At 38.3% G+C, this 24,261-nt stretch overlaps 3 protein-coding genes across 5 annotated transcripts in view; 1 reads left to right on the top strand and 2 right to left on the bottom strand.

Moving 5' to 3' along the window:
* LOC107745197 (alpha-1,3-mannosyl-glycoprotein 4-beta-N-acetylglucosaminyltransferase B) overlaps nt 1-4,008 on the bottom strand; it is a 143,960-nt gene extending 139,952 nt beyond the window's left edge. Inside the window, exon 1 of the mRNA XM_016559393.1 lies at nt 3,674-4,008. Coding sequence (XP_016414879.1) covers nt 3,674-3,770 — 97 coding nt within the window. The 5' untranslated portion in view covers nt 3,771-4,008. The remainder of the gene's footprint in view (nt 1-3,673) is intronic.
* A 6,862-nt stretch (nt 4,009-10,870) lies between these two features.
* LOC107743275 (sequestosome-1-like) lies at nt 10,871-18,133 on the top strand. 3 transcript variants are annotated; one of them, XM_016557568.1, is made up of 8 exons: nt 10,871-11,161; nt 12,099-12,194; nt 13,944-14,284; nt 14,396-14,549; nt 14,853-14,942; nt 15,082-15,260; nt 16,427-16,631; nt 16,713-18,133. In XM_016557568.1, exons 1-8 carry the CDS (start codon nt 10,993-10,995, stop codon nt 16,868-16,870), a joined length of 1,392 nt encoding a protein of 463 aa, XP_016413054.1. In that variant the 5' UTR covers nt 10,871-10,992; the 3' UTR covers nt 16,871-18,133. The 3 variants fall into 3 exon arrangements, with proteins under 3 accessions (XP_016413054.1, XP_016412295.1, XP_016413852.1); XM_016556809.1 differs by lacking the exon at nt 10,871-11,161 and adding an exon at nt 11,465-11,755; XM_016558366.1 differs by lacking the exon at nt 10,871-11,161 and adding an exon at nt 11,466-11,755 and having other exon boundaries at nt 14,862-14,942.
* The window catches only part of LOC107747442 (UPF0544 protein C5orf45 homolog), an 8,900-nt gene continuing 2,613 nt past the window's right edge, over nt 17,975-24,261 (bottom strand). Inside the window, exons 4-10 of the mRNA XM_016562309.1 lie at nt 21,037-21,094; nt 20,705-20,838; nt 20,402-20,510; nt 19,640-20,278; nt 19,373-19,506; nt 19,070-19,178; nt 17,975-18,946 (exon numbers count right to left, since the gene is read on the bottom strand). Of these exons, the coding sequence (XP_016417795.1) occupies nt 18,248-18,946; nt 19,070-19,178; nt 19,373-19,506; nt 19,640-20,278; nt 20,402-20,510; nt 20,705-20,838; nt 21,037-21,094 (1,882 nt within the window). The 3' untranslated portion in view covers nt 17,975-18,247. The remainder of the gene's footprint in view (nt 18,947-19,069; nt 19,179-19,372; nt 19,507-19,639; nt 20,279-20,401; nt 20,511-20,704; nt 20,839-21,036; nt 21,095-24,261) is intronic.

Below are 24,261 nucleotides of genomic sequence, written 5' to 3'. Positions count from 1 at the left end.
AATTTCTGGAAAATATGTAACTGACAACATTTAGCATGCCCTGTCATTTTATCATATCACTTATTCAATGTTTGATTTGAAGGACATTTTTGTTCACTTTTGCAATAACCACTGTATCTCTATATGGTTTCAGTTCAATTGAGTATAAGAAAAAAAAACAAACAAAAAAATTGAAACTGAAAACTGCATCTTTTATCAGAGTTTGAGACATAATCTGTATTTGTAGAAACACTGGCAGAGAAACTAGAATTTCAGTAGCGACTAAAGCCTTGAACAAACTGGTAAATTGTAGGTCTAATTCTTCCAAGACCTACAATGTCTCTAGTTACTCTTCCAGTTTTTTCCTCAAAAGACTAAATCAATACAAGGTTGCTCAGATTCCTTGCCTCATCTCTGCTGGGAGGATTCTGGGTAACCGGGGAGTATCACTGAGATATCACATCAGCTTAAGCTGGAATGAAAAGCAATGTGATAGCTGCTGGGCTTCACTCCTCTAGTGAGCAACCAAGAGAAAGAAAAGAGACCAAACAAGAAGTAAATGGGAAGGATCAAGAGGTCAAGCCAGATCTTTATCTCTTTCAGGATGCAGATAATAAGAGCTTTCTCTCCATCTCTCTGGAAGAGCTTTCACCTGGAGCGACCGTACAGATCTCATACTGTCACTCTCTCACTACTGTAGTCAACTGAACCCCTTCCTAAATACTCCAGGTTTAACGGGATAGTTCACTGAGTAATCTTATCACTTACTCTCCTTCATGTACTCCAAACATGTACAGCTTTCTCTCCTCTACTGAACATAAAAGATTGTGTTATTTAGCAGAATGTTCACGGTTCACTTTTATAACAACAAATAAATGATGATTTTCATTTCTGGGTCAACTATCTCCTTTTGTGAGGCTTGGAAAATTCTGGTGTGAGATTTCTACTACAAAGGCATGCAATTATAAAGGGTATCTGCCTGTGTCAGAGTGTGCTGAACAGGCATGCCTGGACAGGTACAAGATGTTTGTGTTTTAATTCTTCCAGCTCCAGCAATCCATCACCACACAGCGGCTGTCTGACAACAAGCTTACAACTCTTCTAAATACATACAAAATGTGTCCTTATTGTGTGTGCACCAATAATAATAAAAAAAACGGTGAACTCTGGACGAAAATGTATATTTTATGTTCTAGTTTGGTTGTGGATGTCTTAAAGGGGTCATATGATGCGATTTCAAGTTGTCCTTTCTCTTTGGAGTGTTACAAGCTCTTGGCGCGAGAGAGCACATACCAGCTTCATCACTGTGTCTGTCACACGACTCTGTTGCCCTTTCGGCTTGAGCTGATGGTAAAACTAACGACATTATTAACTGTCTTGATATTTACTTTGAAAGCTGAAGCGATTATGTTAAGGGGCGTTACATTTCCGACGCGATGCTTGCAGTGTTCGGCCAATCACAATGCACTGGGTCAGCTGGCCAATCAGAGCAGACTGCGCTTGTCAAAGGAGGGGGCTTTGTTGAAAACGACGTGTTTTTAGAGAGGCGGGGCATAGAGGACCTACAAAAAGAAAAATAATGTGTTTTTTGAACGTTAAAGCATGTCAACATATTCTGTTACAACAAATACACAAAAACATGAGCTTTAAAATAGCATCATATGACCCCTTTAATGTTCTGTAAATGTGTGTGTGTTCTGTTCTACAAATGCCAATAAATATAGTTTTTTTTTGGGGGGGGGGGACTAAAATGATTTATTTCATTCCATTTATATTCATCTTGCCCATGAAAAAAATATATACTTTACAAAGAAAACAAAGTCTATTTTTATAACCATTATGCTTTTTATTTTAAATTTTTTCCATTGTGATTAAACTTTTCCCCATCTATTTTCATTATTTAATGAAAATCATCCTGTGAGGACGCAAAGCTGTTTTGTTATTACATAAAATCAGCACTAATTAAATTAAAAACAAATACTACAATACGTTTATTATGTAAAAATTGTTTTATTTATTTGCATTTCCATTGCAGTTGAGTAGACCTTAAAGAGCTCATTTTAATTTTAAAATATATTTAACATTTTAAAACTTTTTTTCAAAGATGAAATATGACTGACAGTTGTTTCACCAGAATGTAAGAGAAGTTCACATAATGTCTATTGTAACTGAAAACCTTAGAGGTCACCATTTGTGACGAGCCCATTTAGGGTAGAAATATGACCAACATGTTATGGTCTACATTAGACATGCACACACACACACAAACCAGGGTGATGAAGGTTCTTCTAGCAAGACAATAAATAATGTCCAATTCATTTAAACTGGAAAAAGACTTGGACAAACTCAGAAGCTTTCAAAACAAACTCAAAATCTCCACAGTACACTGATACAGTCAAACCAAGCTCATTTTCAGATGCATGTCATACAGTACAGCATGCGTGTCAAGCTTTGTGTGGGTTTCCACAGAAGTAAATAACAAGAAACAACTAAAACACACTCGAAACTTGAATAATATCTGGGAACAGAATAAGATGCTTAGCGTCTACAGATGAGATGAGCAAAGGCAGATGTTCATAATGACAAGAGCACAGGAAGTTACAGACATGTTCAAGTGCTGGAGCAAAAAAAACAAGCAGCAGCAGGCCAAGTTCCAGTGAAACAAACACAAATGAAAGGTTTGTGTCATAAACAGCTATAGAACTTTTTGCTGCGTTGCACTTGATAAAGCAATAGCAATTAACCAGAGTAGCTACATCTGCTTTGATTTGTGACCAGCTCAACTACTCCTAAAGAGTCAAACAGGAGAAAAAAAGATAAGATGAAAAGGTGTGATGAGAGAGAAACTAGAAAAATGAGTCTGCACTCACGCATTAAAAAAGCTCATTGTGTTATGTGCACACAGGTGTAACCATGAGGCTTAATTAATGAATATGGATTGAGAGCAAACGTGGGCATATATTGAGCTTGATATAATTAGGATTTAAAACTGTGAGCAAGTGGAAAAGGCCAACTGAGCAATTTTAGGTAACGCGTTACACAAACATCATACCCATTTCTCATAGTTCACAAATGTCACATACTTTCTGCAAGTTATGCGCTGCCTTCTAAAGAACCTTATGAGATATCAATCGCCAAGACGTAAGCAGGAAGGATCCATCACATCCAGACAAGAAAGCAAATGCCAAGATTTAAATGTAGCCTATCTATCCTGCTTCATCATACCAACTACATTCACGCATGTTCAACATCAGAAGATTGGAAAAAAAAAAAAAAACGTTGAAATAGCATCAGATAAGGGGTTTAGGTTGCTTGTTTAGAAAGTGCAGATGTAAAAACAACATCAAACCCCAAATGAAAGCAGCATCTCAGCAGAAAATGGTTATTTGGGTAGATATGCTTCTAAATGTACCTGCAAACGGAACATAATGCACTATATAGCGTTGCCTTAGTATTTCAGTAAACATCAACAGGCCTCTTTGATAGTTTGAGGAGCAGTTGAAGACACAAGGTGCACAAACACAGACAAGTCAAGCAGCAGCAGCGTTGCATTGAACAGCTGTTCAGTGATCTGCAGCTCCAGCGTTTCACTGCCGCATTTGAATGCATGACAGAATGCAAGAGAAGCATTTGGTTTCCACGCATGATGCGTTCCGTTCAGACAGAGAGCGAACGCGTAAACACAGGCTCTTACCTTTGGAATTGCTGAATGCGGTGTACCAGGATAATGATATAAGCCCACATAACCCGAATAGTGAGACTGTTAGGAAGGTGCCATTTCTGAGCCTCATCTCCGGGTGCGCGCCGGTATCATGTCCGAACCGAACAGTGAGCTCGAGCGCGTCTGGCGTGCGTTAATGACAGCGCGCGCACATGAGGGAGGCGAGAATGCTACAGTCTGTGTTGTGTACAGGCAGATGCCGTTTATACGGGAGAGGGTGTGTGTGTGTGTGTGAGAGAGAGAGAGAGAGAGAGAGAGGTGCGTGTGTGTGTTGGTGTTTTGTTGGATTGGCTCGTGCAGGCGGTGCAGCTGCTCCTCCGCGCGGTCAAAAAAGAAACACGCTCTCTATTTTTGCAACAGTTGCACGCTGTAGACTTGTGTTTTATATAATATCCCATAAAGCATACATTGTTTATTGTTTGAGGTCCTGGTGTATCTTTATATCATCTCGTGCTTTGCTGTAACACCATGTTTAAGGGCGCAGCTTAGCCTGTAAAAGATTCTACACAGAAAAGATAAATAATAATAAGAGGATAGTAAATTCATGTAAACATTATGTACATGTTAAAATACGCTTTTGTAGGCTATTGCCACGTACATAATGTTTACATGAATTTATAGTGTGAAAAAAAAATCACTAACCTCTTATTATTATTACTTACCTTTTCTGTGTAGAATCTTTTACCATAACACTGCAATAATAGGCCTAATTAAAATGCCTGAAGCTCAAAAAAGCAAAACTTTTAAGAGAACGCATTTAAGTTTTATAAGATCGTAAGCTTTTAACTACCCTTCACACTGACCCCGTTCATTTCCATAAGTGCCTCAACTTAAACTTCAATAATCAATATGATACAAAAATGATAATGATAATAAAATCAATAATCAATATTGTAATCAGCATATATACACACACACACACACATATATATATATATATAGAGAGAGAGAGAGAGAGAGAGAGAAAAATTATTTAAATTTTTACTTATATTTCCTCACTGCCATTTCAAATAACTTTTCAATGTAAATGTAAAATGTATTTTATTTGTACATTTTATTTAGGATAATGTGTGTGTGGGTGGGTGGGTGTGCGTGAAAATCTTTTTGAATTTGAAGATCAGGGTAAATTTAACTTATTTTGTCTTCTGAGAAACATGTAACTATCTTTTGTAGCCTCTGAAGGGCAGTACTAAATGAAAAAATATGATATTTAGGTAAAATAAGAAAAATGTACACATCTCCATTCTGTTCAAAAGTTTTCATGCAACGTCCTTTTCCCAAGATAACAGCTTGGAGTTTTCTCTTATAATGCCTGAAGAGTTTGGAGAACACCTGATAAGCGATCAGAGACCATTCCTTCATCCAGAATCTCTCCAGATCCTTCAGATTCACAGCTCCTTGTCTTCAGTTCACTTCACTCATTTTCTATAGGGTTCAGGTCGGAGGACTGGGGCGGAAGCTTCATTTTGTGCTCAGTGACCCATTTTTGTGTTGACTTTGATGTTTGTTTTGGATTATTGTCCCGATGGAAGATCCAGCCGCGGCCCATTATAAGATTTCTAACAGAGGCAGTCATGTTTAGATTTTTGATCTGTTGGTATTTGATAGAATCCATGATGCCATGCATCTGAACAAGATATTAAGGACCTCCAGCAGAAAAATAGACCCCCAGCATTAAAGATCCAGCCGTATATTTAACCGTGGGCATAGGGTACACTGTAAAAAAATCAAAAATTAAGAAAACGTAAAAGTTTAAGGCAACCTTAAAGAGTTTTCGCAACTAGTTTTTGTAGGAGATGTTTGTGTTTTCTCAACTTTTTGTTTCATAAACTGAATACAAGTTGAGAAAACTCTTAAGTTAAACTTAAACTTTTAAGTTTTCTCAACTTTTGATTTTTTACAGTGTACTTTTATCCCTGTTTGAACTAAACCCATCTGGTGGGTTTGCTGCCAAAAAAAAAAGCTCTTTTTTAGTTTCATCTGACCATAGAAGCCAGTGCCGTTTGAAGTTCCAGTCGTGTCTGACAACTGAATATGCTGGAGTTTGTCTTTGGATGAGCGAGGAGACTTTTTCCTGAAACCCTCCCGAACAACATGTGGTGATGTAGGGGCTGTTTGATTTTTTTTTTAGGCTTTCTGACCCCAAGATTCAACTAATGTCTGCAGTTCTCCAGCTGTGATCCTCAGAGAGTCTTTGACCACTCAAACTCTCCTCCTCAGCGTGCATTAGGACGATATAGACACAAGTCCTCTTCCAGGCAGATTTGTAACGTCTTTAGTTGATTGGAACTTCTTAATTATTGCCCTGATGGTGGAAATGGGGATTTTCAATGCTTTCGCTCTTTTCTTACAGCCACTTTCTGTTTTGTGAAGCTCAAAAATCTGCACATTAGAACTATATTCTTTGGTCTTACTCCTTTGGGTCCTACTCAACTTTGGGAAGTTGACCTTTGTGTTCCTCATATTTATAATCCTGTGGAACAGGAAGTCATGGATGGACAATTTCATGCTCCTAGTTACCCTGGTGTGCTAAAAAATGTAAATATGAATGGGAATATACTTCACAGATATTTTACTCTAAGAATTTCTAGGAGTGCCAATAATTGTGGCCAACATGCATTGGAGAACATTTATTTCATCATGAGATTTTCTCCCCACTTTCAATTGTTTAACTTCAATGAAAGGTTAGAATTTTTGTGAATTTTTTGAATGAAAGATCAAAAAGGTCAGCGATGCAGATTTATTTTCACAGCTGTCTTTGCTCATATTTACCAAGGGTGCCAATATTAGTGGAGGGCACTGTATTCACTGACACCATGATGAGGGAAATCAGGAGTGAGGTGCAGAGGCCCTTCATTCACCCTGAGGCTTATTCATTTCTCTTCTGGTGTGAAAGGGCCTTTACAGCTGCCAAAAATAAAACTTTGGGGGTTTTGTCAGCTTAGGTGACGAAAAGTAATGCAAAATTACTTTCCATAGAAAGTAACACAATTAGTTACCTTTCATGGAGTAACGCAATATTGTAATGCATTACTTTTAAAAGTAACTTTCCCTAAAACTGATATACAGAGAAATAATCATTGTTTAAGATACATTGGATGGATGGACAGACAAATGCTTATCTTAAAATGTATATGGCACTATTGAAGGGAGTGACTGACAGAAGTGAATATCTGTTTATTACAGGATCAGTTAATATCCAGTTACGCCGCACTCATGCCTGTAGATAATTAATCACATCTCTGTGATGTTTCAGCCAGTCATCGTTTCATCTAATGCTCTGGAGATGAATCAGGCCTCCGATTGCCCAGTTTCATCTCTTCTGGTGCTTTGACTTGACGTTCTGCCAAACAGTTCATCTTTGCGTGGCCAACTTCATTTTGCAGAGTGCTGTGCCAATATGCACAGTGCATATTAACAAAGAAAAAGTCGTTTCTGTGCAGGTGCTAATTATGGGTTGTCTTATTTTTTTGCACATCAAACTGCTGATAGACTTGTGAAACTCTCTGGAGAACCTCTAGGCATATTTCTAAAATGCCTGCTGTTCCTAGAGGAACCTACAAAATGGGCCCAAATATTCTTGCAGGTACTTAAGACTGTCAGTGTCTCTTGCCGTAAACACATTAACAAGAACATTTTGCGGCACTTGAAATATTGATTTACGTTCCTTGAGTATGTCACGGTACGGGTGTTGAAGAGAGCAGGCAGGATGACGAAGATGACGAAATAAAAGGATATTTAATGATCAAACAACAGGAAATCCAGACAGGGTAGACATCAACATTGACATGGACATTCACAATAACCGACAAACTAGACTACAGGAGGCAGGAACTAATATAGGGTGGATAACGAGGGGCAGACAGGTGAGCACAATCAAGATAATTAACTAATAATGAGGACAGGAACAACCAAATAAGGACACAGAGGGAGAAACCACAATTGACAGTCCACAGGGGTGTGACAGAGTAGGCTACACAAAAGCACATTTAAGGCCCCATCGGAAGATGCCATCGAGAGGATTTAGTGTGGCAGCATCTGATTAAATAAAATGGTGCCTCAGGAATATATAATCTATGGAAGCCTGTTTCCACTGAATAAAAAATAAAAAGGGTAATTGCGACTTTTTATCTCAAAATTCTGACTTTTTTTCTCAGAATTGTGTGATATAAACTCACAATTGCGAGCTATAAAGTCAGAATTGCGAGATAAAGTCACAATTGTGAGATAAAAACTGCAATTCTGACTTTTTTAATATATAAAAAAAGATTAAAATATTAGTAATAAATTAGGTTACATTTTAAAATATATTCAAATAGAAATCAGCTATTTTGAATTGTAATAATATTTCACAATATTGTTGTTTTTACTCTGTTTTTGATCAAATAAGAACAGCCTTGGTGAGCATAAGAGACTTATGTAGGCTACATAAAAAAATTATGTGATTCATACCCACGATTACTTGCATGTCTTTATGAATTTTTAATTTCTGAATTCAAATTCATTTAAGTAGTTTAAAGTTCACGTTGCAAAAGGTCATGAGGTGCGACTCCCCAAAAACTTATTTGAATTTTTATGTATTTATTATATGCAGTTATATTTATAACTTTAATACTGTTTTTAGAAGAAAAAAAAACTATATATCACATATATATAAGTTTATATCTCGCAATTCTGACTTTTTTTCTCGCAATTCTGACTTTTTTTCTCAGAATTACGTGTTTATATCTCACAATTATGACTTTTTAACTTGCAATTGCGAGTGTATATCACGGAATTCTGAGAAAAAAAGTCAGAATTACCTCTTTTATTTTTATTGAGTGGCGGAAACGGGTTTCCGTAATAATCAGTATAATGTAGAACTAACCATTAACATATTGCATCTGAAATTACTGTCATTTAAGTAACATTTACTCTAAACGGTTTACGTTTATTTCAAACTCTCCAAACAACTTACATAACAGCCTACTTTAAAGTTTAAACTCTCCAAACAAATCTGTATTTAACATGCATTTAGTGTTGGTCTATTTTCTGGACCACTCCTACATAAACAATATTGTGCTGGCATGTCAGACGATGGCGCCATCTAGCCACTACTGTGAGTCCTAACAGCAGATGGACAGTCGATAATGCACTGTACTGTAGGTTAAACTTATTTAACCCGTTAAAACACACGTATCTGTAAATACATGAACAATTGCTAGACTCTACAGTTTCATTTAAACATATAGGCTAATTAAAGGCAGGACTCTTCATGTTTAACATTTAAATATAGCTCACCAATTAAACATTAAAACTCTTACTGACCTGGTTCATTTATCTTTACTATTGTGTTTTCGATTTAAAGTAATAAGAGAACATCTAAGAGTGTCTCTAATTGATAGGGTCCGTCTATTTAAGTTATGGGCTGTTTTGTCGGGCGAATATGAGCTCATTATCAGTGTTATTGGATGTGGAGATGTTGCTTGTAAACAAAGGAAAGCACATGACGCGCGTGAGTCAGAGTCAGCTGACAGAGCCACGCCCCGCGCCTCCGGAATGACGGCATTCTTTCCGATCTCTGGCTCTTCAGGAGGCTTCTAGAATAAAGAGTCACTGTGTGGAGAAGGTTCTGAAAACTGTAGGTAAGGGAGGGGTCACGAACTTCTGACATCATGTTGCTACACCAAAACTTAGAGCTGAAATGGCAAGGTTAAATGGTGGCTGAAATGAAGTTTGCTTATATTGATTAATATTAATAGATTCAAAGATAAAGTCCAAAGATAATAGTAATAACAGCAGTAGCAGCAGCAGTAGTAGTAGTAGTGTTCTAAAATAAAATATCAATTAATATTTATTCTTTAATTATAAAAGTAATAGTTTAATAACTGTGAACATGTTGTTTATACACACACACACACATATACACACACACACACACACACACACATATATATATATATATATATATATATATAATACACACAAAATATATATATTTAAGTTGTTACATATTATTTTTAAATGGACATGCATTAAGTTTAAAGATAGTTCAGTAATCTACATACAGTATAGGCCTATAGTTTCCTTAATGTGGTTTTTAAGGAACAAATATTGAAAGGTCGACTGCTAACCCTCATTCATGATGACACAGTATATTTATATTTGTATTATTTATTATTGTTATTATTAATAATAACAATTATTCTTATTCTTATTAGTAGTAGTATTAAAATATCAAATAAAAAATGACTAAAATGTCATTTATAATTATAAAAGAATGAATGTCAATTAATACATGAATAATTATAAATATTAATATTCTTCATCAGTCCACATTTCTAGTATCGTGGTATAATAAATATATTTATTACGTTTTTATACATGATTGTGAAATGATGATGGAGAATACATAATGAATTCTTAAGCTTAAAGTTTGTTCGGTACATATAGTTTACAAAATGTGGTTTTTCAGGGAGCCAAGTTCAATAGGCGTCTGCTAACCCTCATTCATGATGACACAGCACTTTATTTAGCTAGCAGCTGTAGAAGAAATACAAGACCCTCACACCAACCATATCAGCCTTATGCGGGTTAGTAGAGCTTGTATAATCGATCAACAGATTTCATGCTTACAGTTACTGACCCAGCTGGAGTAAAGCAGAGATTCCATCAAAATAATGCATATACATATTTAAATAAATGCATACATGTTATGTGCATATATGTATATAAATATGTTTATTCACGTCTAAATAAATACATACATAAATGCATGTGGAAAAAACATTGTTATATTGTCATATAGCAGAAGCAAGAAAGACTGTGTGACATTCCCTGTCTCAAAATGAGCAAGTTAGCCACAAGAAATGTAGCTACCATTTGTTAAAAGTGAAGAATTAGAGAATTACAGTGACATTCACAATATTATTACACGTTTATTGTTGTCGTTTGGGCCGTATTCTTTGGCAGTGATCCAGAGGGTGAGTTCAGAGGGAATTTCCCCTCACATATTGCCAGGTCATTGCTCAGATCACCGACTCACATGATCAGAGACAACATGAACGCTGGACATCCCCTCCTGCCAAGACGCGCTCGCCTCAGCTATTGGCTGATGCACTGCTAGATTTGCATATGACGCTCTCGCCTCAGCGCTGGATTTGCATATGACGCTCAGGCTTATATACGGAACTGTGGGCTGAGGAAGGAAACGCAATCTCACGCAGCCAGCGTAGAGTCCCGTGTTCAAGAAACGCATTTTCTGCTGCGCAACACATCCAGAGGTTCGCTCCGAGACGCTATTTTTCGCTACAATGTCGATGACAGTGAAAGCTTACCTTATCGGTAAGGAGGACTGCAACAAGGAGATCCGCCGCTTTGCCGTGGATCATGATGTCTCAACAAGTTTTGAGTATTTGAAGAGAAAAGTGCTCGATGTTTTCGTCGGTCTCAGGACTGCGCCCTTTCAAGTGTACTATAAAGGTAAGTCAGTTTTTAATTCTAATTTTATAATAATAATAATAATTGTCGTTTCTTATTGTTAATACTATAGAATTATTGTTTAATTTATCTACCGGAAGTTTAAAGAGGGAATTTCCCCTCACATATTGCCAGGTCATTGCTCAGATCACCGACTCACATGATCAGAGACAACATGAACGCTGGACATCCCCTCCTGCCAAGACGCGCTCGCCTCAGCTATTGGCTGATGCACTGCTAGATTTGCATATGACGCTCTCGCCTCAGCGCTGGATTTGCATATGACGCTCAGGCTTATATACGGAACTGTGGGCTGAGGAAGGAAACGCAATCTCACGCAGCCAGCGTAGAGTCCCGTGTTCAAGAAACGCATTTTCTGCTGCGCAACACATCCAGAGGTTCGCTCCGAGACGCTATTTTTCGCTACAATGTCGATGACAGTGAAAGCTTACCTTATCGGTAAGGAGGACTGCAACAAGGAGATCCGCCGCTTTGCCGTGGATCATGATGTCTCAACAAGTTTTGAGTATTTGAAGAGAAAAGTGCTCGATGTTTTCGTCGGTCTCAGGACTGCGCCCTTTCAAGTGTACTATAAAGGTAAGTCAGTTTTTAATTCTAATTTTATAATAATAATAACAATTGTCGTTTCTTATTGTTAATACTATAGAATTATTGTTTAATTTGTCTACCGGAAGTTTAAATGACATTCAACAAAGAGACATTAGACTTGGGCACGTTTAGGAAAATAAACCTCTTTAAAATGAAATATAATATTGGCAAGACTGTTAAGTTACTTTGCGCATTGATACACCTCAATACAAAGTTATGTGAGCACCGTGCTATTAAATTACCATGAAGGGAAGGACAGCAGCAGAATCAGCCAAAATATAAGGGCAGTCATTTTAACCAGTTGAAATAACATCCTGGGCTTTGTCTCCAGATGAGGATGGTGACATGATTGCTTTCTCCTCTGATGATGAGCTAATGATGGGTTTGGCTCTTGTGAAGGATGACACTTTCCGTCTCTACATCAAGCGTAAGTAATGATACAGATACTACTTCTTAGCAAGACCAAGGTTTTTGGGTTATTGTAATATATGTTTACATAGTTGTGTGTGTGTGTTATTTGCTCCAAATTTAATTCAACATAAGAATTTATTATAATTCATCATCTGATTCTTTAATGTATCTAGCACTTACTTTATTCCTTTCAAGATAGGAGGCACTGGGCATGAGTTTGTCATGTGCCTTTTAGACAGAAGACAAACAGTACACAACAAATTCAAATTCATATTTGAAAAAAAAAAAAAAAAAAACTTGTTAGAGATGGTAGAAACTACTGCCCTCCACTGGAGACCGCAACAGAGAAGGCAAAGTCTCAGCACACCTAAGGTTCAATGACATGGTTCAGATCTATTAAAGGGGTGATATGATGCTGCTAAAAAGAACAGTATTTTGTGTATTTGGTGTAATGAAATGTGTTTATGCGGTTTAAGGTTCAAAAAACATTATTTTCCACATACTGTACATTATTGTTTCTATGCAAATCTTCCCACACAGTTAGGTAGATATGTGGGGGCGTGTTCGAACGAGCCGTTTTAGGTAGGTGTGGCTGACTCTTAACTTTTATAAAGAATATCTCTTTGGATTTGAGACTTTAGTATTTGCAACTTTACAGATCTTCTTTATGCACCAAGAGCTTGTAACACTCCAAAGAGAAAGGAAAAAATGAAATTGCATCATATGACCCCTTTAAGCTACTCAAAATTACATTAAAATGCATTTCATACAGACAATAACTGTAATGTATCTCTTCTATGAAGAACATCAATCTTTGAATTGAAATGTATTTGTCTGGCTAGGTAGTGTAACTGTTTGGAGGCTGTTAATAAAAAGTTATTTCTTAGAAAATTCAATCCAAATAAGAATGCACAAATCAGAAGTCATTTTGTTGTCATGTGACAAGAAAACCGTAAACAGGAAGTATCACAGATAGACCAACAGACCCTGATGACTGGGTCTGTCTGAAATCACATACTCTGACTAGGTACTTCTGAATAAGCACTTACTTTGAGACCATTAAAAAATGACATTCTATATAGTATGTGTATAATCTGGCCATATTACATTTGCCATGCAAGTGTCCTTTGCTCTGCCATGTTTTATGTTGAGAGGTCATAGTCAGTATTAGTTTTAAAAAGATAATGCGATTTTATGAAAAGCCTAGGTTAGTTCAAGCCAAATGGAGTAACGCCACGAAACTTGCTTCATGGTTACACTACTTGACTTTTTAGGCTTTACATTTTTGTTAAATGAAATATTGTACAAACATTTCCAGAAGTGGATGAAACCAACAAGGAAACAAGGATTTTTTTTTTTTAAATCAAGGCACGTTGTACATATTTTCATAATCTTAAACATCCATTGACCCCATGAATATAAGGTAGCAGCCTGGCCATAGTGAAACGAATTAATATGTTGTTCATTGTTTTTGCAAATACTCATGACATTCTTTTATTGATTCTTTAGCTCATTCTTAGAATTATGAAGCTTTGAATACTATAAATGTTGTATTCTCTGCTATCTGGCCTAGTAATAGCCACTTACATGTATTACAAGCTCTGTTGATGGGAAAAATGTATGACGATGACAATACATTCAAAGAATGTGAACAGATTCTTACAAGAGGCATTTGATAGTACTACACCCTGGAGTCTTTTAAATGTCTCCAGTGTACACAAACATCTCCAATTAACAGCAATACTCGCATTTCTTCCCTTTTCAGAAAGAAAGGAGCACAAACGTGATCCCTCACCTCATGGGGTCCCTGGGTTCTCATTCCCCCCGCCTCATGGAGCCCCTCACTTTAGCCCCCCAGGACCTAATCCTATGGGTCCACCTCCAATGGGTCCCCCAGGAGCACCTCACATGGGGCCTCCTTATCATTACCCTCCATTGCTGCACTCAGGGGTGACCTGTGACGGGTGCGAAGGGCCGGTGGTTGGAACACGTTTCAAGTGCACCGTTTGCCCCGATTATGACTTGTGCTCCTCCTGCCAGGGCAAAGGCCTCCACAAGGAGCATCCTCTCCTGCCCCTCTTTCACCCTATGGCCAACATGTTTGAGGTGAATGCCGGTTTTACTGCTTTTGTGTCTGTGTGTATTGTACTACGTACAATACATTTTGGTTTCCAAATGATCTGAACATACTGATTCAAGTGAATCTTTTGTGTGCAGTGGTTCCCTCGTGGGAAGTTGTGGCGTAAGATGAGACACTGCATGTGGGCAAATACCCAGGCTCAGGCTCAAGCTCAGGCCCAAAACCAGGCTCAGCCAGGACCATCTGGAGTCCAGCAAAACCAGGATGCTTCTGAAAACATGAAAGAGAATGGTGAGAAACCATCAATCAAACGGTCTAATATAAAACCTGTGAAGTAGGAGGAATGCAACAGAGCTTGTGTGAACGAGTTAAAAAATAAAAAGTTGTGTTAAAGATGTGATTGCTGGTCAGTTTGTGAACAACTAAAGGATTGGGTAGTACCTTTGTGCACAAACAAGTCAGCTGCCTAAGCGTTCAGATGCAGCTAATGTCCCATTCATAGACCACTTTGGTTTGGTTGACATATGTATGAAATTTGAGCTTAGAATAATTTGTTACAATGCTGTAGACCAACACTGATAGAAACTGTGTTAGCATCCACAGGTGCTACTGACTCCTCTCTGGCCAATATGGAGTACCTAAAGAACATTGGAGAGGGAGTGGCGGCCATGTTGAGCCCCCTAGGTAAGTTCCCTTTCTTTGGGTTTATTACTGATGCTTTTGGCCTTTCCCAAACATTTTTGCCTCTAACACACCATCCGGATACTTCTTTGTTTGGCATGTTACCTAACCCTTCAAAATAAAAATGCTTGTTCCTTTCCAGGCATAGATGTGGACATCGACGTTGAGCATGAGGGGCAGCGGACCAAAGTTACACCAACTCCTCCTGCCTCCAGTGGGCCACCTAGTGCTTGGAGTGAGAGTGGCTCCATAGGGCTTCTCTCCAGAGGGTCTGGTCCTGGAAGTCAGGCCACTGAAGAGAGCATCAGTGAAGGAACAAAGGTAAAACTATATGCAAGCAGTTCTACAATGCCTGATAGCAGGGGTGTACCCATCATTTCAGAAGTGAGGGGGACAGAAATGTTAACCTTTTTTTTTTTTTTTTTGTCTAATTGACAGGTTTAATTTTTTTTTCTTATCTCTTACTTTTAATTGGCTAAAATCAAATACACTGCTGGACAATTACCAGTAATTTGTATTATTGATTGCATTTGTAGTAATTTTCCTATATTTTCCTAATTAGTTTTATGGTTTGTAAATATACTACACTTGTTTTCCATTTTTATCACAGAACAAGGCAGAAAATATATTTTATAGTTTCTATAGACCACTGTAATAAATGCTATGTCAGTTAGCACTGCATTATTCAGATGCTTTATTTATTAACTGGAGGTGACTTGGAATGCATATTACTAATCAAAAATTAAGTTTTAATATATTTACGGTAGGAAATGTACAAAATATCTTCATGGAACAAGATCTTTACTTAATATCCTAATGATTTTTGGCATAAAAGAAAAATCGATAATTTTGACCCATACAATGTTTTTTTGGCTATTGCTACAAATATACCCCAGCGACTTAAGACTGGTTTTGTGCTCCAGGGTCACATATATTGTCGCAATCGCGTGCATGTATTGCCTTTACGTTTTTTTTAAAATTCAGCTTAGCTACAGCAATAGCTGGATGCCTTTGTCCGTATTAGGGATTTCCTGCATGTCACAAGTTATTACTTCTATGAGTCCATTTTGGACTTTCTGCGTGAGAGCGCCCTCTAGCTTTGAGTATGAATGAAACATACACTGCATGAGAGTTTAGCGCTCCGCAATGTTCACATCTCATCATTTTGGATATGAATAAAATGCCAGGCCATGCATAGACCATCTTTGAATTTAAATCTAGATATTTATATGGTCACTGAAAACCTCTACGTGAACACACTTGCCCGAAAAATTGCGGGGGACAAATTTGTTGTATTAAAAGGGGGGGGGGGCACATCCCCTGTGTATTCTACGCCCCTGCCTGATAGTATACAGGATTGTGACATCTCGAGTTTTCAAAGCCAAAAAAGGCATAAGTTTAGAAGTTGGATATTTTTAAAAGTTCAGAAGTTAGATATTAAAGGCCGAGAAGCTACATTCGGTTAACATTCATTCCTTCTATTCTAGGGGCAGAAAGACCAAGGCAGTGATGAGGAATGGACTCATCTCAGCTCTAAAGAGGTGGACCCCTCCACAGGAGAGCTGCAGTCCCTCAGGTTGGAGCAGGACGGGACAGAACTTCCAGCCCCGCTAAGTACCGACTCCAGCACAAGCGCCTCCAAGGGTCCCACTGGCCTGCGTGAGGCAGCTCTCTACCCACACCTTCCTCAAGGTACCGTGCATCACCCAGTAGCCAATTCCAGTCCACTTCATATCAATTCAGGCATCCTAATTTTAATGTCCTCTCCCTCAGATGCAGACCCCAAGCTGGTGGAGACTCTTTCTCAGATGCTCTCCATGGGGTTCACCGATGAGGGTGGATGGTTGACCAGACTGCTCCACACCAAGAATTTCGACATCGGATCTGCCCTGGATACCATCCAGTACTCCAAACCCGGCCCACAGAAGTAGAGAAGGAGCACAGGAATAAAGAAGACCAGGGGGGCATATTACAGAAAGTTTCTTATCTTAGGTCTTAACTTAAGATATGATATGTTAAATTAGGATTTTTCACAAATTCGTATTACAGAAGCAAATCTTAACTTGATTTGGGATTCTTATCTTATCTTACAAAATCGTATCTTATCTCTAGTTAGGAAATCTTAAATTGCATTATCAAGTTTGACAATCCACTCTCAGGTCTGTTACCAAGCAACCAACACTGCGGGAGCTGCTGATGAGGTAAACAAAATAACAGAAGCTACTTCACTTTGAAAATCACCCTTTGCAAAAAAACCGTGAGGCATTAGTCACTTGCACTATAACCGGTAATGCTCCGTTACGCTTTTGTTGGTCTCTGTAATGCTGGTTGCAGTTCCTGTGCTACTGTAATATCATGTTGCACGGCAGTCTGTAATTACTTGTGTGTTTTGTCATCAAAATGTAACATCTTCAGGGTCCTCCAAGAGTCTTTCTACCATTAAACATCTCCGTTCTTCATTTTCAATTATTAATAAATGTAATACCATTGTTGGACAGCGCGGTTGTAAGCGGTTTTTCCGTTAGCTTTCGAATAATTTTGAAGTTAGGACAGCTGTGGGGTTGTCCTAAAGTTAAGACAGTTTTTAGGATTTTTTGTCAAGTTAGGAGGTTTCTGTAATACCCCCTTCCTATCTGTAGTTAAGATAAGATAACACACTTAGGAAATGCTGTTCTGTAATAGCTTTTGTCCTAAATGTGGTCCTAACTGAAATGACCATGGTTACCAAACAAATCAGATTTTAAAGTTAGGATCTTTCTGTAATACGCCCCCTGCTGGGCCATAACTAATAATGTTTGAAAATTTTGGCCTATTTTCCATTAACAAACTTTTTCAATGACAAATTCTTTAAGTAAATGCTATCAACAATATCAGTTACTCAGGTGACTTGGCACGTAGTTAAGTTCATTATTGGGCTTTTATGCAAAATAGATATATTCAGCATTTCTGTCATTAGCATTACACCTTATGTTATGAAGATTATTATCATTGTATATGCATATTACATATAAAAGTAGAGGTCTACATTTGTGTGATTTTTTTTCTGTTTGAATTTACATAACTAATAAGAAGAGTTTGTAGGCTCAGCAGAAATTTTATTGTTAGTTTGAATAAACAGATGGAATCAGGTTAATGTCACTGTAGGTCTTCTAAAATTCCTGTACTTTCTATCCTCAATAAAATGCAAAAAAAAAAAAAGTTTGTATTTTCTTAAATGTGCAAAACTGTGGAGAGTGGTGTAACTACCAATGCAAGAGGATATGGTAACATCATAAAACTTAGATTTTTGAATAGAATGCAACTTATTCTCAAAATGTGTCGTCAAAGTCTTCATCAGTAAAGAACAGGGAGTTTATGGAAAGGCTTGAACACGGCATCTTAAATAGTGTAGGCTGTTTACAGACAGCGTTTTCAAAACCGGCTGGCTTTGAGCCATGACTGATGTTTGGACTGGATAAATTTCCATCCACACAAATAACACCAACAGGCTTCTGCCTCCCGAGAGCACCACTGTCCTTCTTTCCATCCAGTGGATATCCGCACTCTTCAGAATCCACACTTTTGTCTGTAAGTGCTTCTGAGAAACAAGCCACTGCTGTGTTATCACTGTAATTAGAGGAATCTTGAGCTTCATAGTCATACTCTTCCTCATCCTGCTGATTAGGGACAACTGTGAGGAATTTGTCCCATTTGGAGTCCTTATTCTCAATCTTCGATTCACCAAACTTCTGACGAGAAGAAACAGAAGGACTGCTGCTGTGCAGGAGAAGGCCTTTGGTTACCTCAGCTGCTGGCGGCTTATGTGAAGAGTTACACTGCTGTTTATTTTCACCAGAGTTCTCCGCTGTGGAACTGGAGCAGGCTGTAGGATAACAATCAGCCTGACGGGATGATGGGAGATTTGTGCTAGTGCACGGGTCCATATCACCTGACCTGCCACAGGAGGAATATTTGGAAGCAGATCCTTTACTCCACGATGAATTGAATCTCCTGTCATGCTGCAGAGGCTGCAATAGATACAAGAAGTGTTTGTGTTGAAACGGTGTTTTTTAAACGGGGCATTTTGCAGTATCTTAGCACATGAGTCTTTATACTGTTGCAGATGTGTTAAAGTGCGTTGTGTGGCTTACCTGATCCGGCCGTCTCTTAAACCCAGAACGACCAGTCCATGACTCCTCATCCTCACAGTTACCATCACGGCCACCCAAAGACTTTGAAGAGGAGATTTTCTTCCTTTTCCTGTAAAATGATGTTGGTATTTGTTCACATGCATAATAATAAAGATTTTTGGCAGTCTGAAAATACAAGACAATTTTTTCATGATTGTTTGTGCGAAGATTCTTTGGTTTTTATTTATTAATGATTAACATTTTCTTTAATAGCCGTAGTATTTTGCCTCATTAACAGATTAAATGCTTTTATTGACAAGGTACCTGGTTTCTTGGCTTCTGAATCTGTGTCTTTCTGTGTAAACATTATCATCTTCTTCCTCTTCTTCATGTCCATTTGGACCCTCAGCTGTTTGATCAGTGTATTTACTCCAGCGGCTGACGTGAGCCACTTCCTGCTACAAAGAGAGGACGCTTATAAGGCCAGTGCTGTTGGCAAACGTATTGATTCTCAATTGATCTACAAGTGACTTCTCGGTTTCTCTCTGAATGATAACCATTTAACTGAGCAGACAAAAGGACTGAATGGACATTAATAATATTAAATAGTGTAGGCTGTTTACAGACAGCGTTTTCAAAACCGGCTGGCTTTGAGCCATGACTGATGTTTGGACTGGATAAATTTCCATCCACACAAATAACACCAACAGGCTTCTGCCTCCCGAGAGCACCACTGTCCTTCTTTCCATCCAGTGGATATCCGCACTCTTCAGAATCCACACTTTTGTCTGTAAGTGCTTCTGAGAAACAAGCCACTGCTGTGTTATCACTGTAATTAGAGGAATCTTGAGCTTCATAGTCATACTCTTCCTCATCCTGCTGATTAGGGACAACTGTGAGGAATTTGTCCCATTTGGAGTCCTTATTCTCAATCTTCGATTCACCAAACTTCTGACGAGAAGAAACAGAAGGACTGCTGCTGTGCAGGAGAAGGCCTTTGGTTACCTCAGCTGCTGGCGGCTTATGTGAAGAGTTACACTGCTGTTTATTTTCACCAGAGTTCTCCGCTGTGGAACTGGAGCAGGCTGTAGGATAACAATCAGCCTGACGGGATGATGGGAGATTTGTGCTAGTGCACGGGTCCATATCACCTGACCTGCCACAGGAGGAATATTTGGAAGCAGATCCTTTACTCCACGATGAATTGAATCTCCTGTCATGCTGCAGAGGCTGCAATAGATACAAGAAGTGTTTGTGTTGAAACGGTGTTTTTTAAACGGGGCATTTTGCAGTATCTTAGCACATGAGTCTTTATACTGTTGCAGATGTGTTAAAGTGCGTTGTGTGGCTTACCTGATCCGGCCGTCTCTTAAACCCAGAACGACCAGTCCATGACTCCTCATCCTCACAGTTACCATCACGGCCACCCAAAGACTTTGAAGAGGAGATTTTCTTCCTTTTCCTGTAAAATGATGTTGGTATTTGTTCACATGCATAATAATAAAGATTTTTGGCAGTCTGAAAATACAAGACAATTTTTTCATGATTGTTTGTGCGAAGATTCTTTGGTTTTTATTTATTAATGATTAACATTTTCTTTAATAGCCGTAGTATTTTGCCTCATTAACAGATTAAATGCTTTTATTGACAAGGTACCTGGTTTCTTGGCTTCTGAATCTGTGTCTTTCTGTGTAAACATTATCATCTTCTTCCTCTTCTTCATGTCCATTTGGACCCTCAGCTGTTTGATCAGTGTATTTACTCCAGCGGCTGACGTGAGCCACTTCCTGCTACAAAGAGAGGACGCTTATAAGGCCAGTGCTGTTGGCAAACGTATTGATTCTCAATTGATCTACAAGTGACTTCTCGGTTTCTCTCTGAATGATAACCATTTAACTGAGCAGACAAAAGGACTGAATGGACATTAATAATAAAAGGACTGAATGGACATTAATAATAAAAGGACTGAATGGACATTGGTGCTTTACCTCTGATTTAGGATTTTGATCCAGACTTTCATAAACATCTTCGTTTTCATCCGGTTCCCTTTAAAACATTGTTAGTCAAAGGGTCAATGACATGATGCTCACTTTTTTGCAACATATTAATTTACTAAAATGCATTGCATAAAAATGCAACTCATACATACAGTGACTTGAATATACACTACCGTTCAGAAGTTTGGGATCAGTATTCATTATTTTACATCATAATAATATTTCACAATATTACATTTTTTCCTGCATTATTTTGATAAAAAAAATGCAGCCTTGATGAGCAGAAGAGACTCCTGTACAAGAAACATTAAAAATCATTCTGATCTCAAACTTTTGAACGGTAGTGTATGTCTCCTAAGATGGAGCTTGTTTTGAATTTCTGTATTAAAATTCAGTTTTATATTTTTGTGGTGACAAATTAAAAATGTCAGGTGATTTTCTAAAACACAAGCCACAAAATCACACAGTCTATATACACTCCCCTCCAAAAGTATTGGAACAGTGAGGAGGCTACACCAGAAGATGCAAACCACTCATTAGCAAGAAGAATAGGAGATGAGCCTCAAAAATTCTGGGATAAAGTTTTATGGACTGATGAGACAAAGATTAACCTTTACCAAAGTGATGGAAAGGCTAAAGTTTGGAGAAAAAAAGGATCTGCTCGTGATCCCAAACATTCAAGCTCATCTGAAACACAGTGAAGGTAATGTCATGGCTTGGGCTTGCATCGCTTCTTCTGGGACGGGCTCATTATTCTTAACTGATGATGTAACACATGACGGCAGCAGCTAAATGAACTCAGAAGTCTACAGAAACATTTTGTCTGCCAACTTACAGAAAGATGCAACCAAACTGATTGGGAGATCCTTCATCATGCAGCAAGATAATGGCCAAAAAACAGTGCCAAAGCAACAAAGGAGTTCATGAGGGGCAAGAAGTGGAAGGTTTTAGACTGGCCAAGTCATTCGGATAGCACATCAAGAACCGGGTTGGCCGGGTACTCGGTACCACCGGTACTTAAAAAATCCTGGTACCGTAACGTTTTCATTTTTTTAGTACCGACTTGGTACCGAAGTACCGGGTCTTTTGACAACACTACTATAGAGTATGCATTTTACCTGCTAAAGAAGAGACTGAAGGGAGTAACCCCCCAAAACTGAAAGACGCTGCGGTGAAAGCCTGGAAAAGCATCACAAAAGAAGAATGGCTTGATGCAGTTACTAGGATTTGCAACTAAATATTAAGTCTTATTCACTTTAATCTAGTTTAAGTCAATCTGTTCCAATACTTTTGGTAACATGAGCAATGGGTGGGCTCACACAAAAGGTGCTATCTTCTAAGTTGTGTTTATCAAATTCAGATGAAAATACCTGGAAATAAAAGCTGAAATGTTGATCTCTTGTCTCATATTCATCTTTTGATATCAAACCCAAATGTTTTCAGTCTACAGCAAAAATAAAGGAATTGGCCTCAATGGTATTGGTTCCAATACTTTTGGAGGGGAGTGTATATGTTTTTATATCTTGATTTATACCCCTAAAAGGGCGACGTATCCCCTGAGATACAAACATTTAGAGACAGATTACAAAAAATGTAAGCATTTAATTCATGAAATTTCAATGTAAACCCAATAAGCTAATGCTGAACAACAGCTTTTTAAACAGGTAAGTCCCCTCCAACATGTGTAAATATGTGAACCAGATCAACTTTTATCGGAGGGTGAGTAGATTGCCCACTACAGGCGGCCATGCAGATTTAAATGCTGCCCGTGAGCTAAACAAAGAATGTAGACACAAAATCACCTCATAAATATTCACAACAAACACCCTTTCAAAATGACACCAAGAAATAAGACCTACAATTTCACTGCTTCTCCCCACAGCTTCTCAAAATTTGTATCCCCCAGGATACGTCTCCCCTTCTAGGGTTAAGGTTTAAAGGTCACATATTGTACACATTTCTGGAGTTTTATTTTAGGTTTTGATGTCCTTAAGAATATATATTTGCGGTGTAAGTACCAAAAACCATCTCAATATATTTTTACAGCTCCTCTCTCAGGAGCTCTGCTGAGAACAGGTCGATTCCTGAGATACAAACATTTAGATACAGAATACAAAAAATGTAAGCATTTAATTCATGAAATTTCAATGTAAACCCAATAAGCTAATGCTGAACAACAGCTTTTTAAACAGGTAAGTCCCCTCCAACATGTGTAAATATGTGAACCAGATCAACTTTTATCGGAGGGTGAGTAGATTGCCCACTACAGGCGGCCATGCAGATTTAAATGCTGCCCGTGAGCTAAACAAAGAATGTAGACACAAAATCACCTCATAAATATTCACAACAAACACCCTTTCAAAATGACACCAAGAAATAAGACCTACAATTTCACTGCTTCTCCCCACAGCTTCTCAAAATTTGTATCCCCCAGGATACGTCTCCCCTTCTAGGGTTAAGGTTTAAAGGTCACATATTGTACACATTTCTGGAGTTTTATTTTAGGTTTTGATGTCCTTAAGAATATATATTTGCGGTGTAAGTACCAAAAACCATCTCAATATATTTTTACAGCTCCTCTCTCAGGAGCTCTGCTGAGAACAGGTCGATTTTGGTCTGTCTAATTAATATTCATGAGCCTCTCTTCTGATTGGCCTGTTGTTTTCTGAGTGACGCACGGCCAGGCCAACCACAGATAACTAGGGTCAGCCGACGTCACAGCACTAGCTGGAGGCAGCAAAACAAAGGGGAAACTGGAGGCGGCCCATTCAAACCAGCGCAGGTTCGGCTACATAAGGAGCTTAAAATATCATCTTGTTGTGATGTTGGGTGCCAGAATCGACGTAATACAGCCTCAAATTAGAAATTTGATTGCATATCTGCTGCCACTGCCAGACAAAAAACCGACGACAGCTGTGGTTAAACCAAGCGGCAACCTCCCGCTCTCTCTGGTGAAGCCAACAAGGAAGTGACTTAAACTGTAATTCATCAACTGGCCGCTAGAGGCTGGCTGCAAAAGGGAGTCAATCCCATAGACTCCCCATGTTAAAATGCCCAACTTTACAGCAGAAAAAAACATGTTTACAGCCTGGTTCAAAAAATGATTTTGGTCTATATAGCTAATTTTGCCCTTGATGACAACTGTGAGGGGGGTGAATTTTTTTATAACTCATCCGTTTAAATTATATTAAAGGGGTCATATGATGCTGCTAAAAA

This window comes from Sinocyclocheilus rhinocerous, unplaced genomic scaffold (assembly GCF_001515625.1).
Source record: "Sinocyclocheilus rhinocerous isolate Xijiao unplaced genomic scaffold, SAMN03320098_v1.1 scaffold2326, whole genome shotgun sequence".
Taxonomy (NCBI): domain Eukaryota; kingdom Metazoa; phylum Chordata; class Actinopteri; order Cypriniformes; family Cyprinidae; genus Sinocyclocheilus; species Sinocyclocheilus rhinocerous.
This window is presented reverse-complemented; position numbering and strand designations above follow the sequence as displayed.

Coding starts and splice junctions, on each gene's coding strand:
- LOC107743275 (XM_016557568.1), top strand. CDS start 10,993: ATGTCGATGACAGTGAAAGCTTACCTTATCGGTAAGGAGGACTGCAAC. Junction 12,195..13,943: donor TTTCCGTCTCTACATCAAGC/GTAAGTAATGAT, acceptor TTCCCTTTTCAG/AAAGAAAGGAGCACAAACGT. Junction 15,261..16,426: donor GCATCAGTGAAGGAACAAAG/GTAAAACTATAT, acceptor CTTCTATTCTAG/GGGCAGAAAGACCAAGGCAG.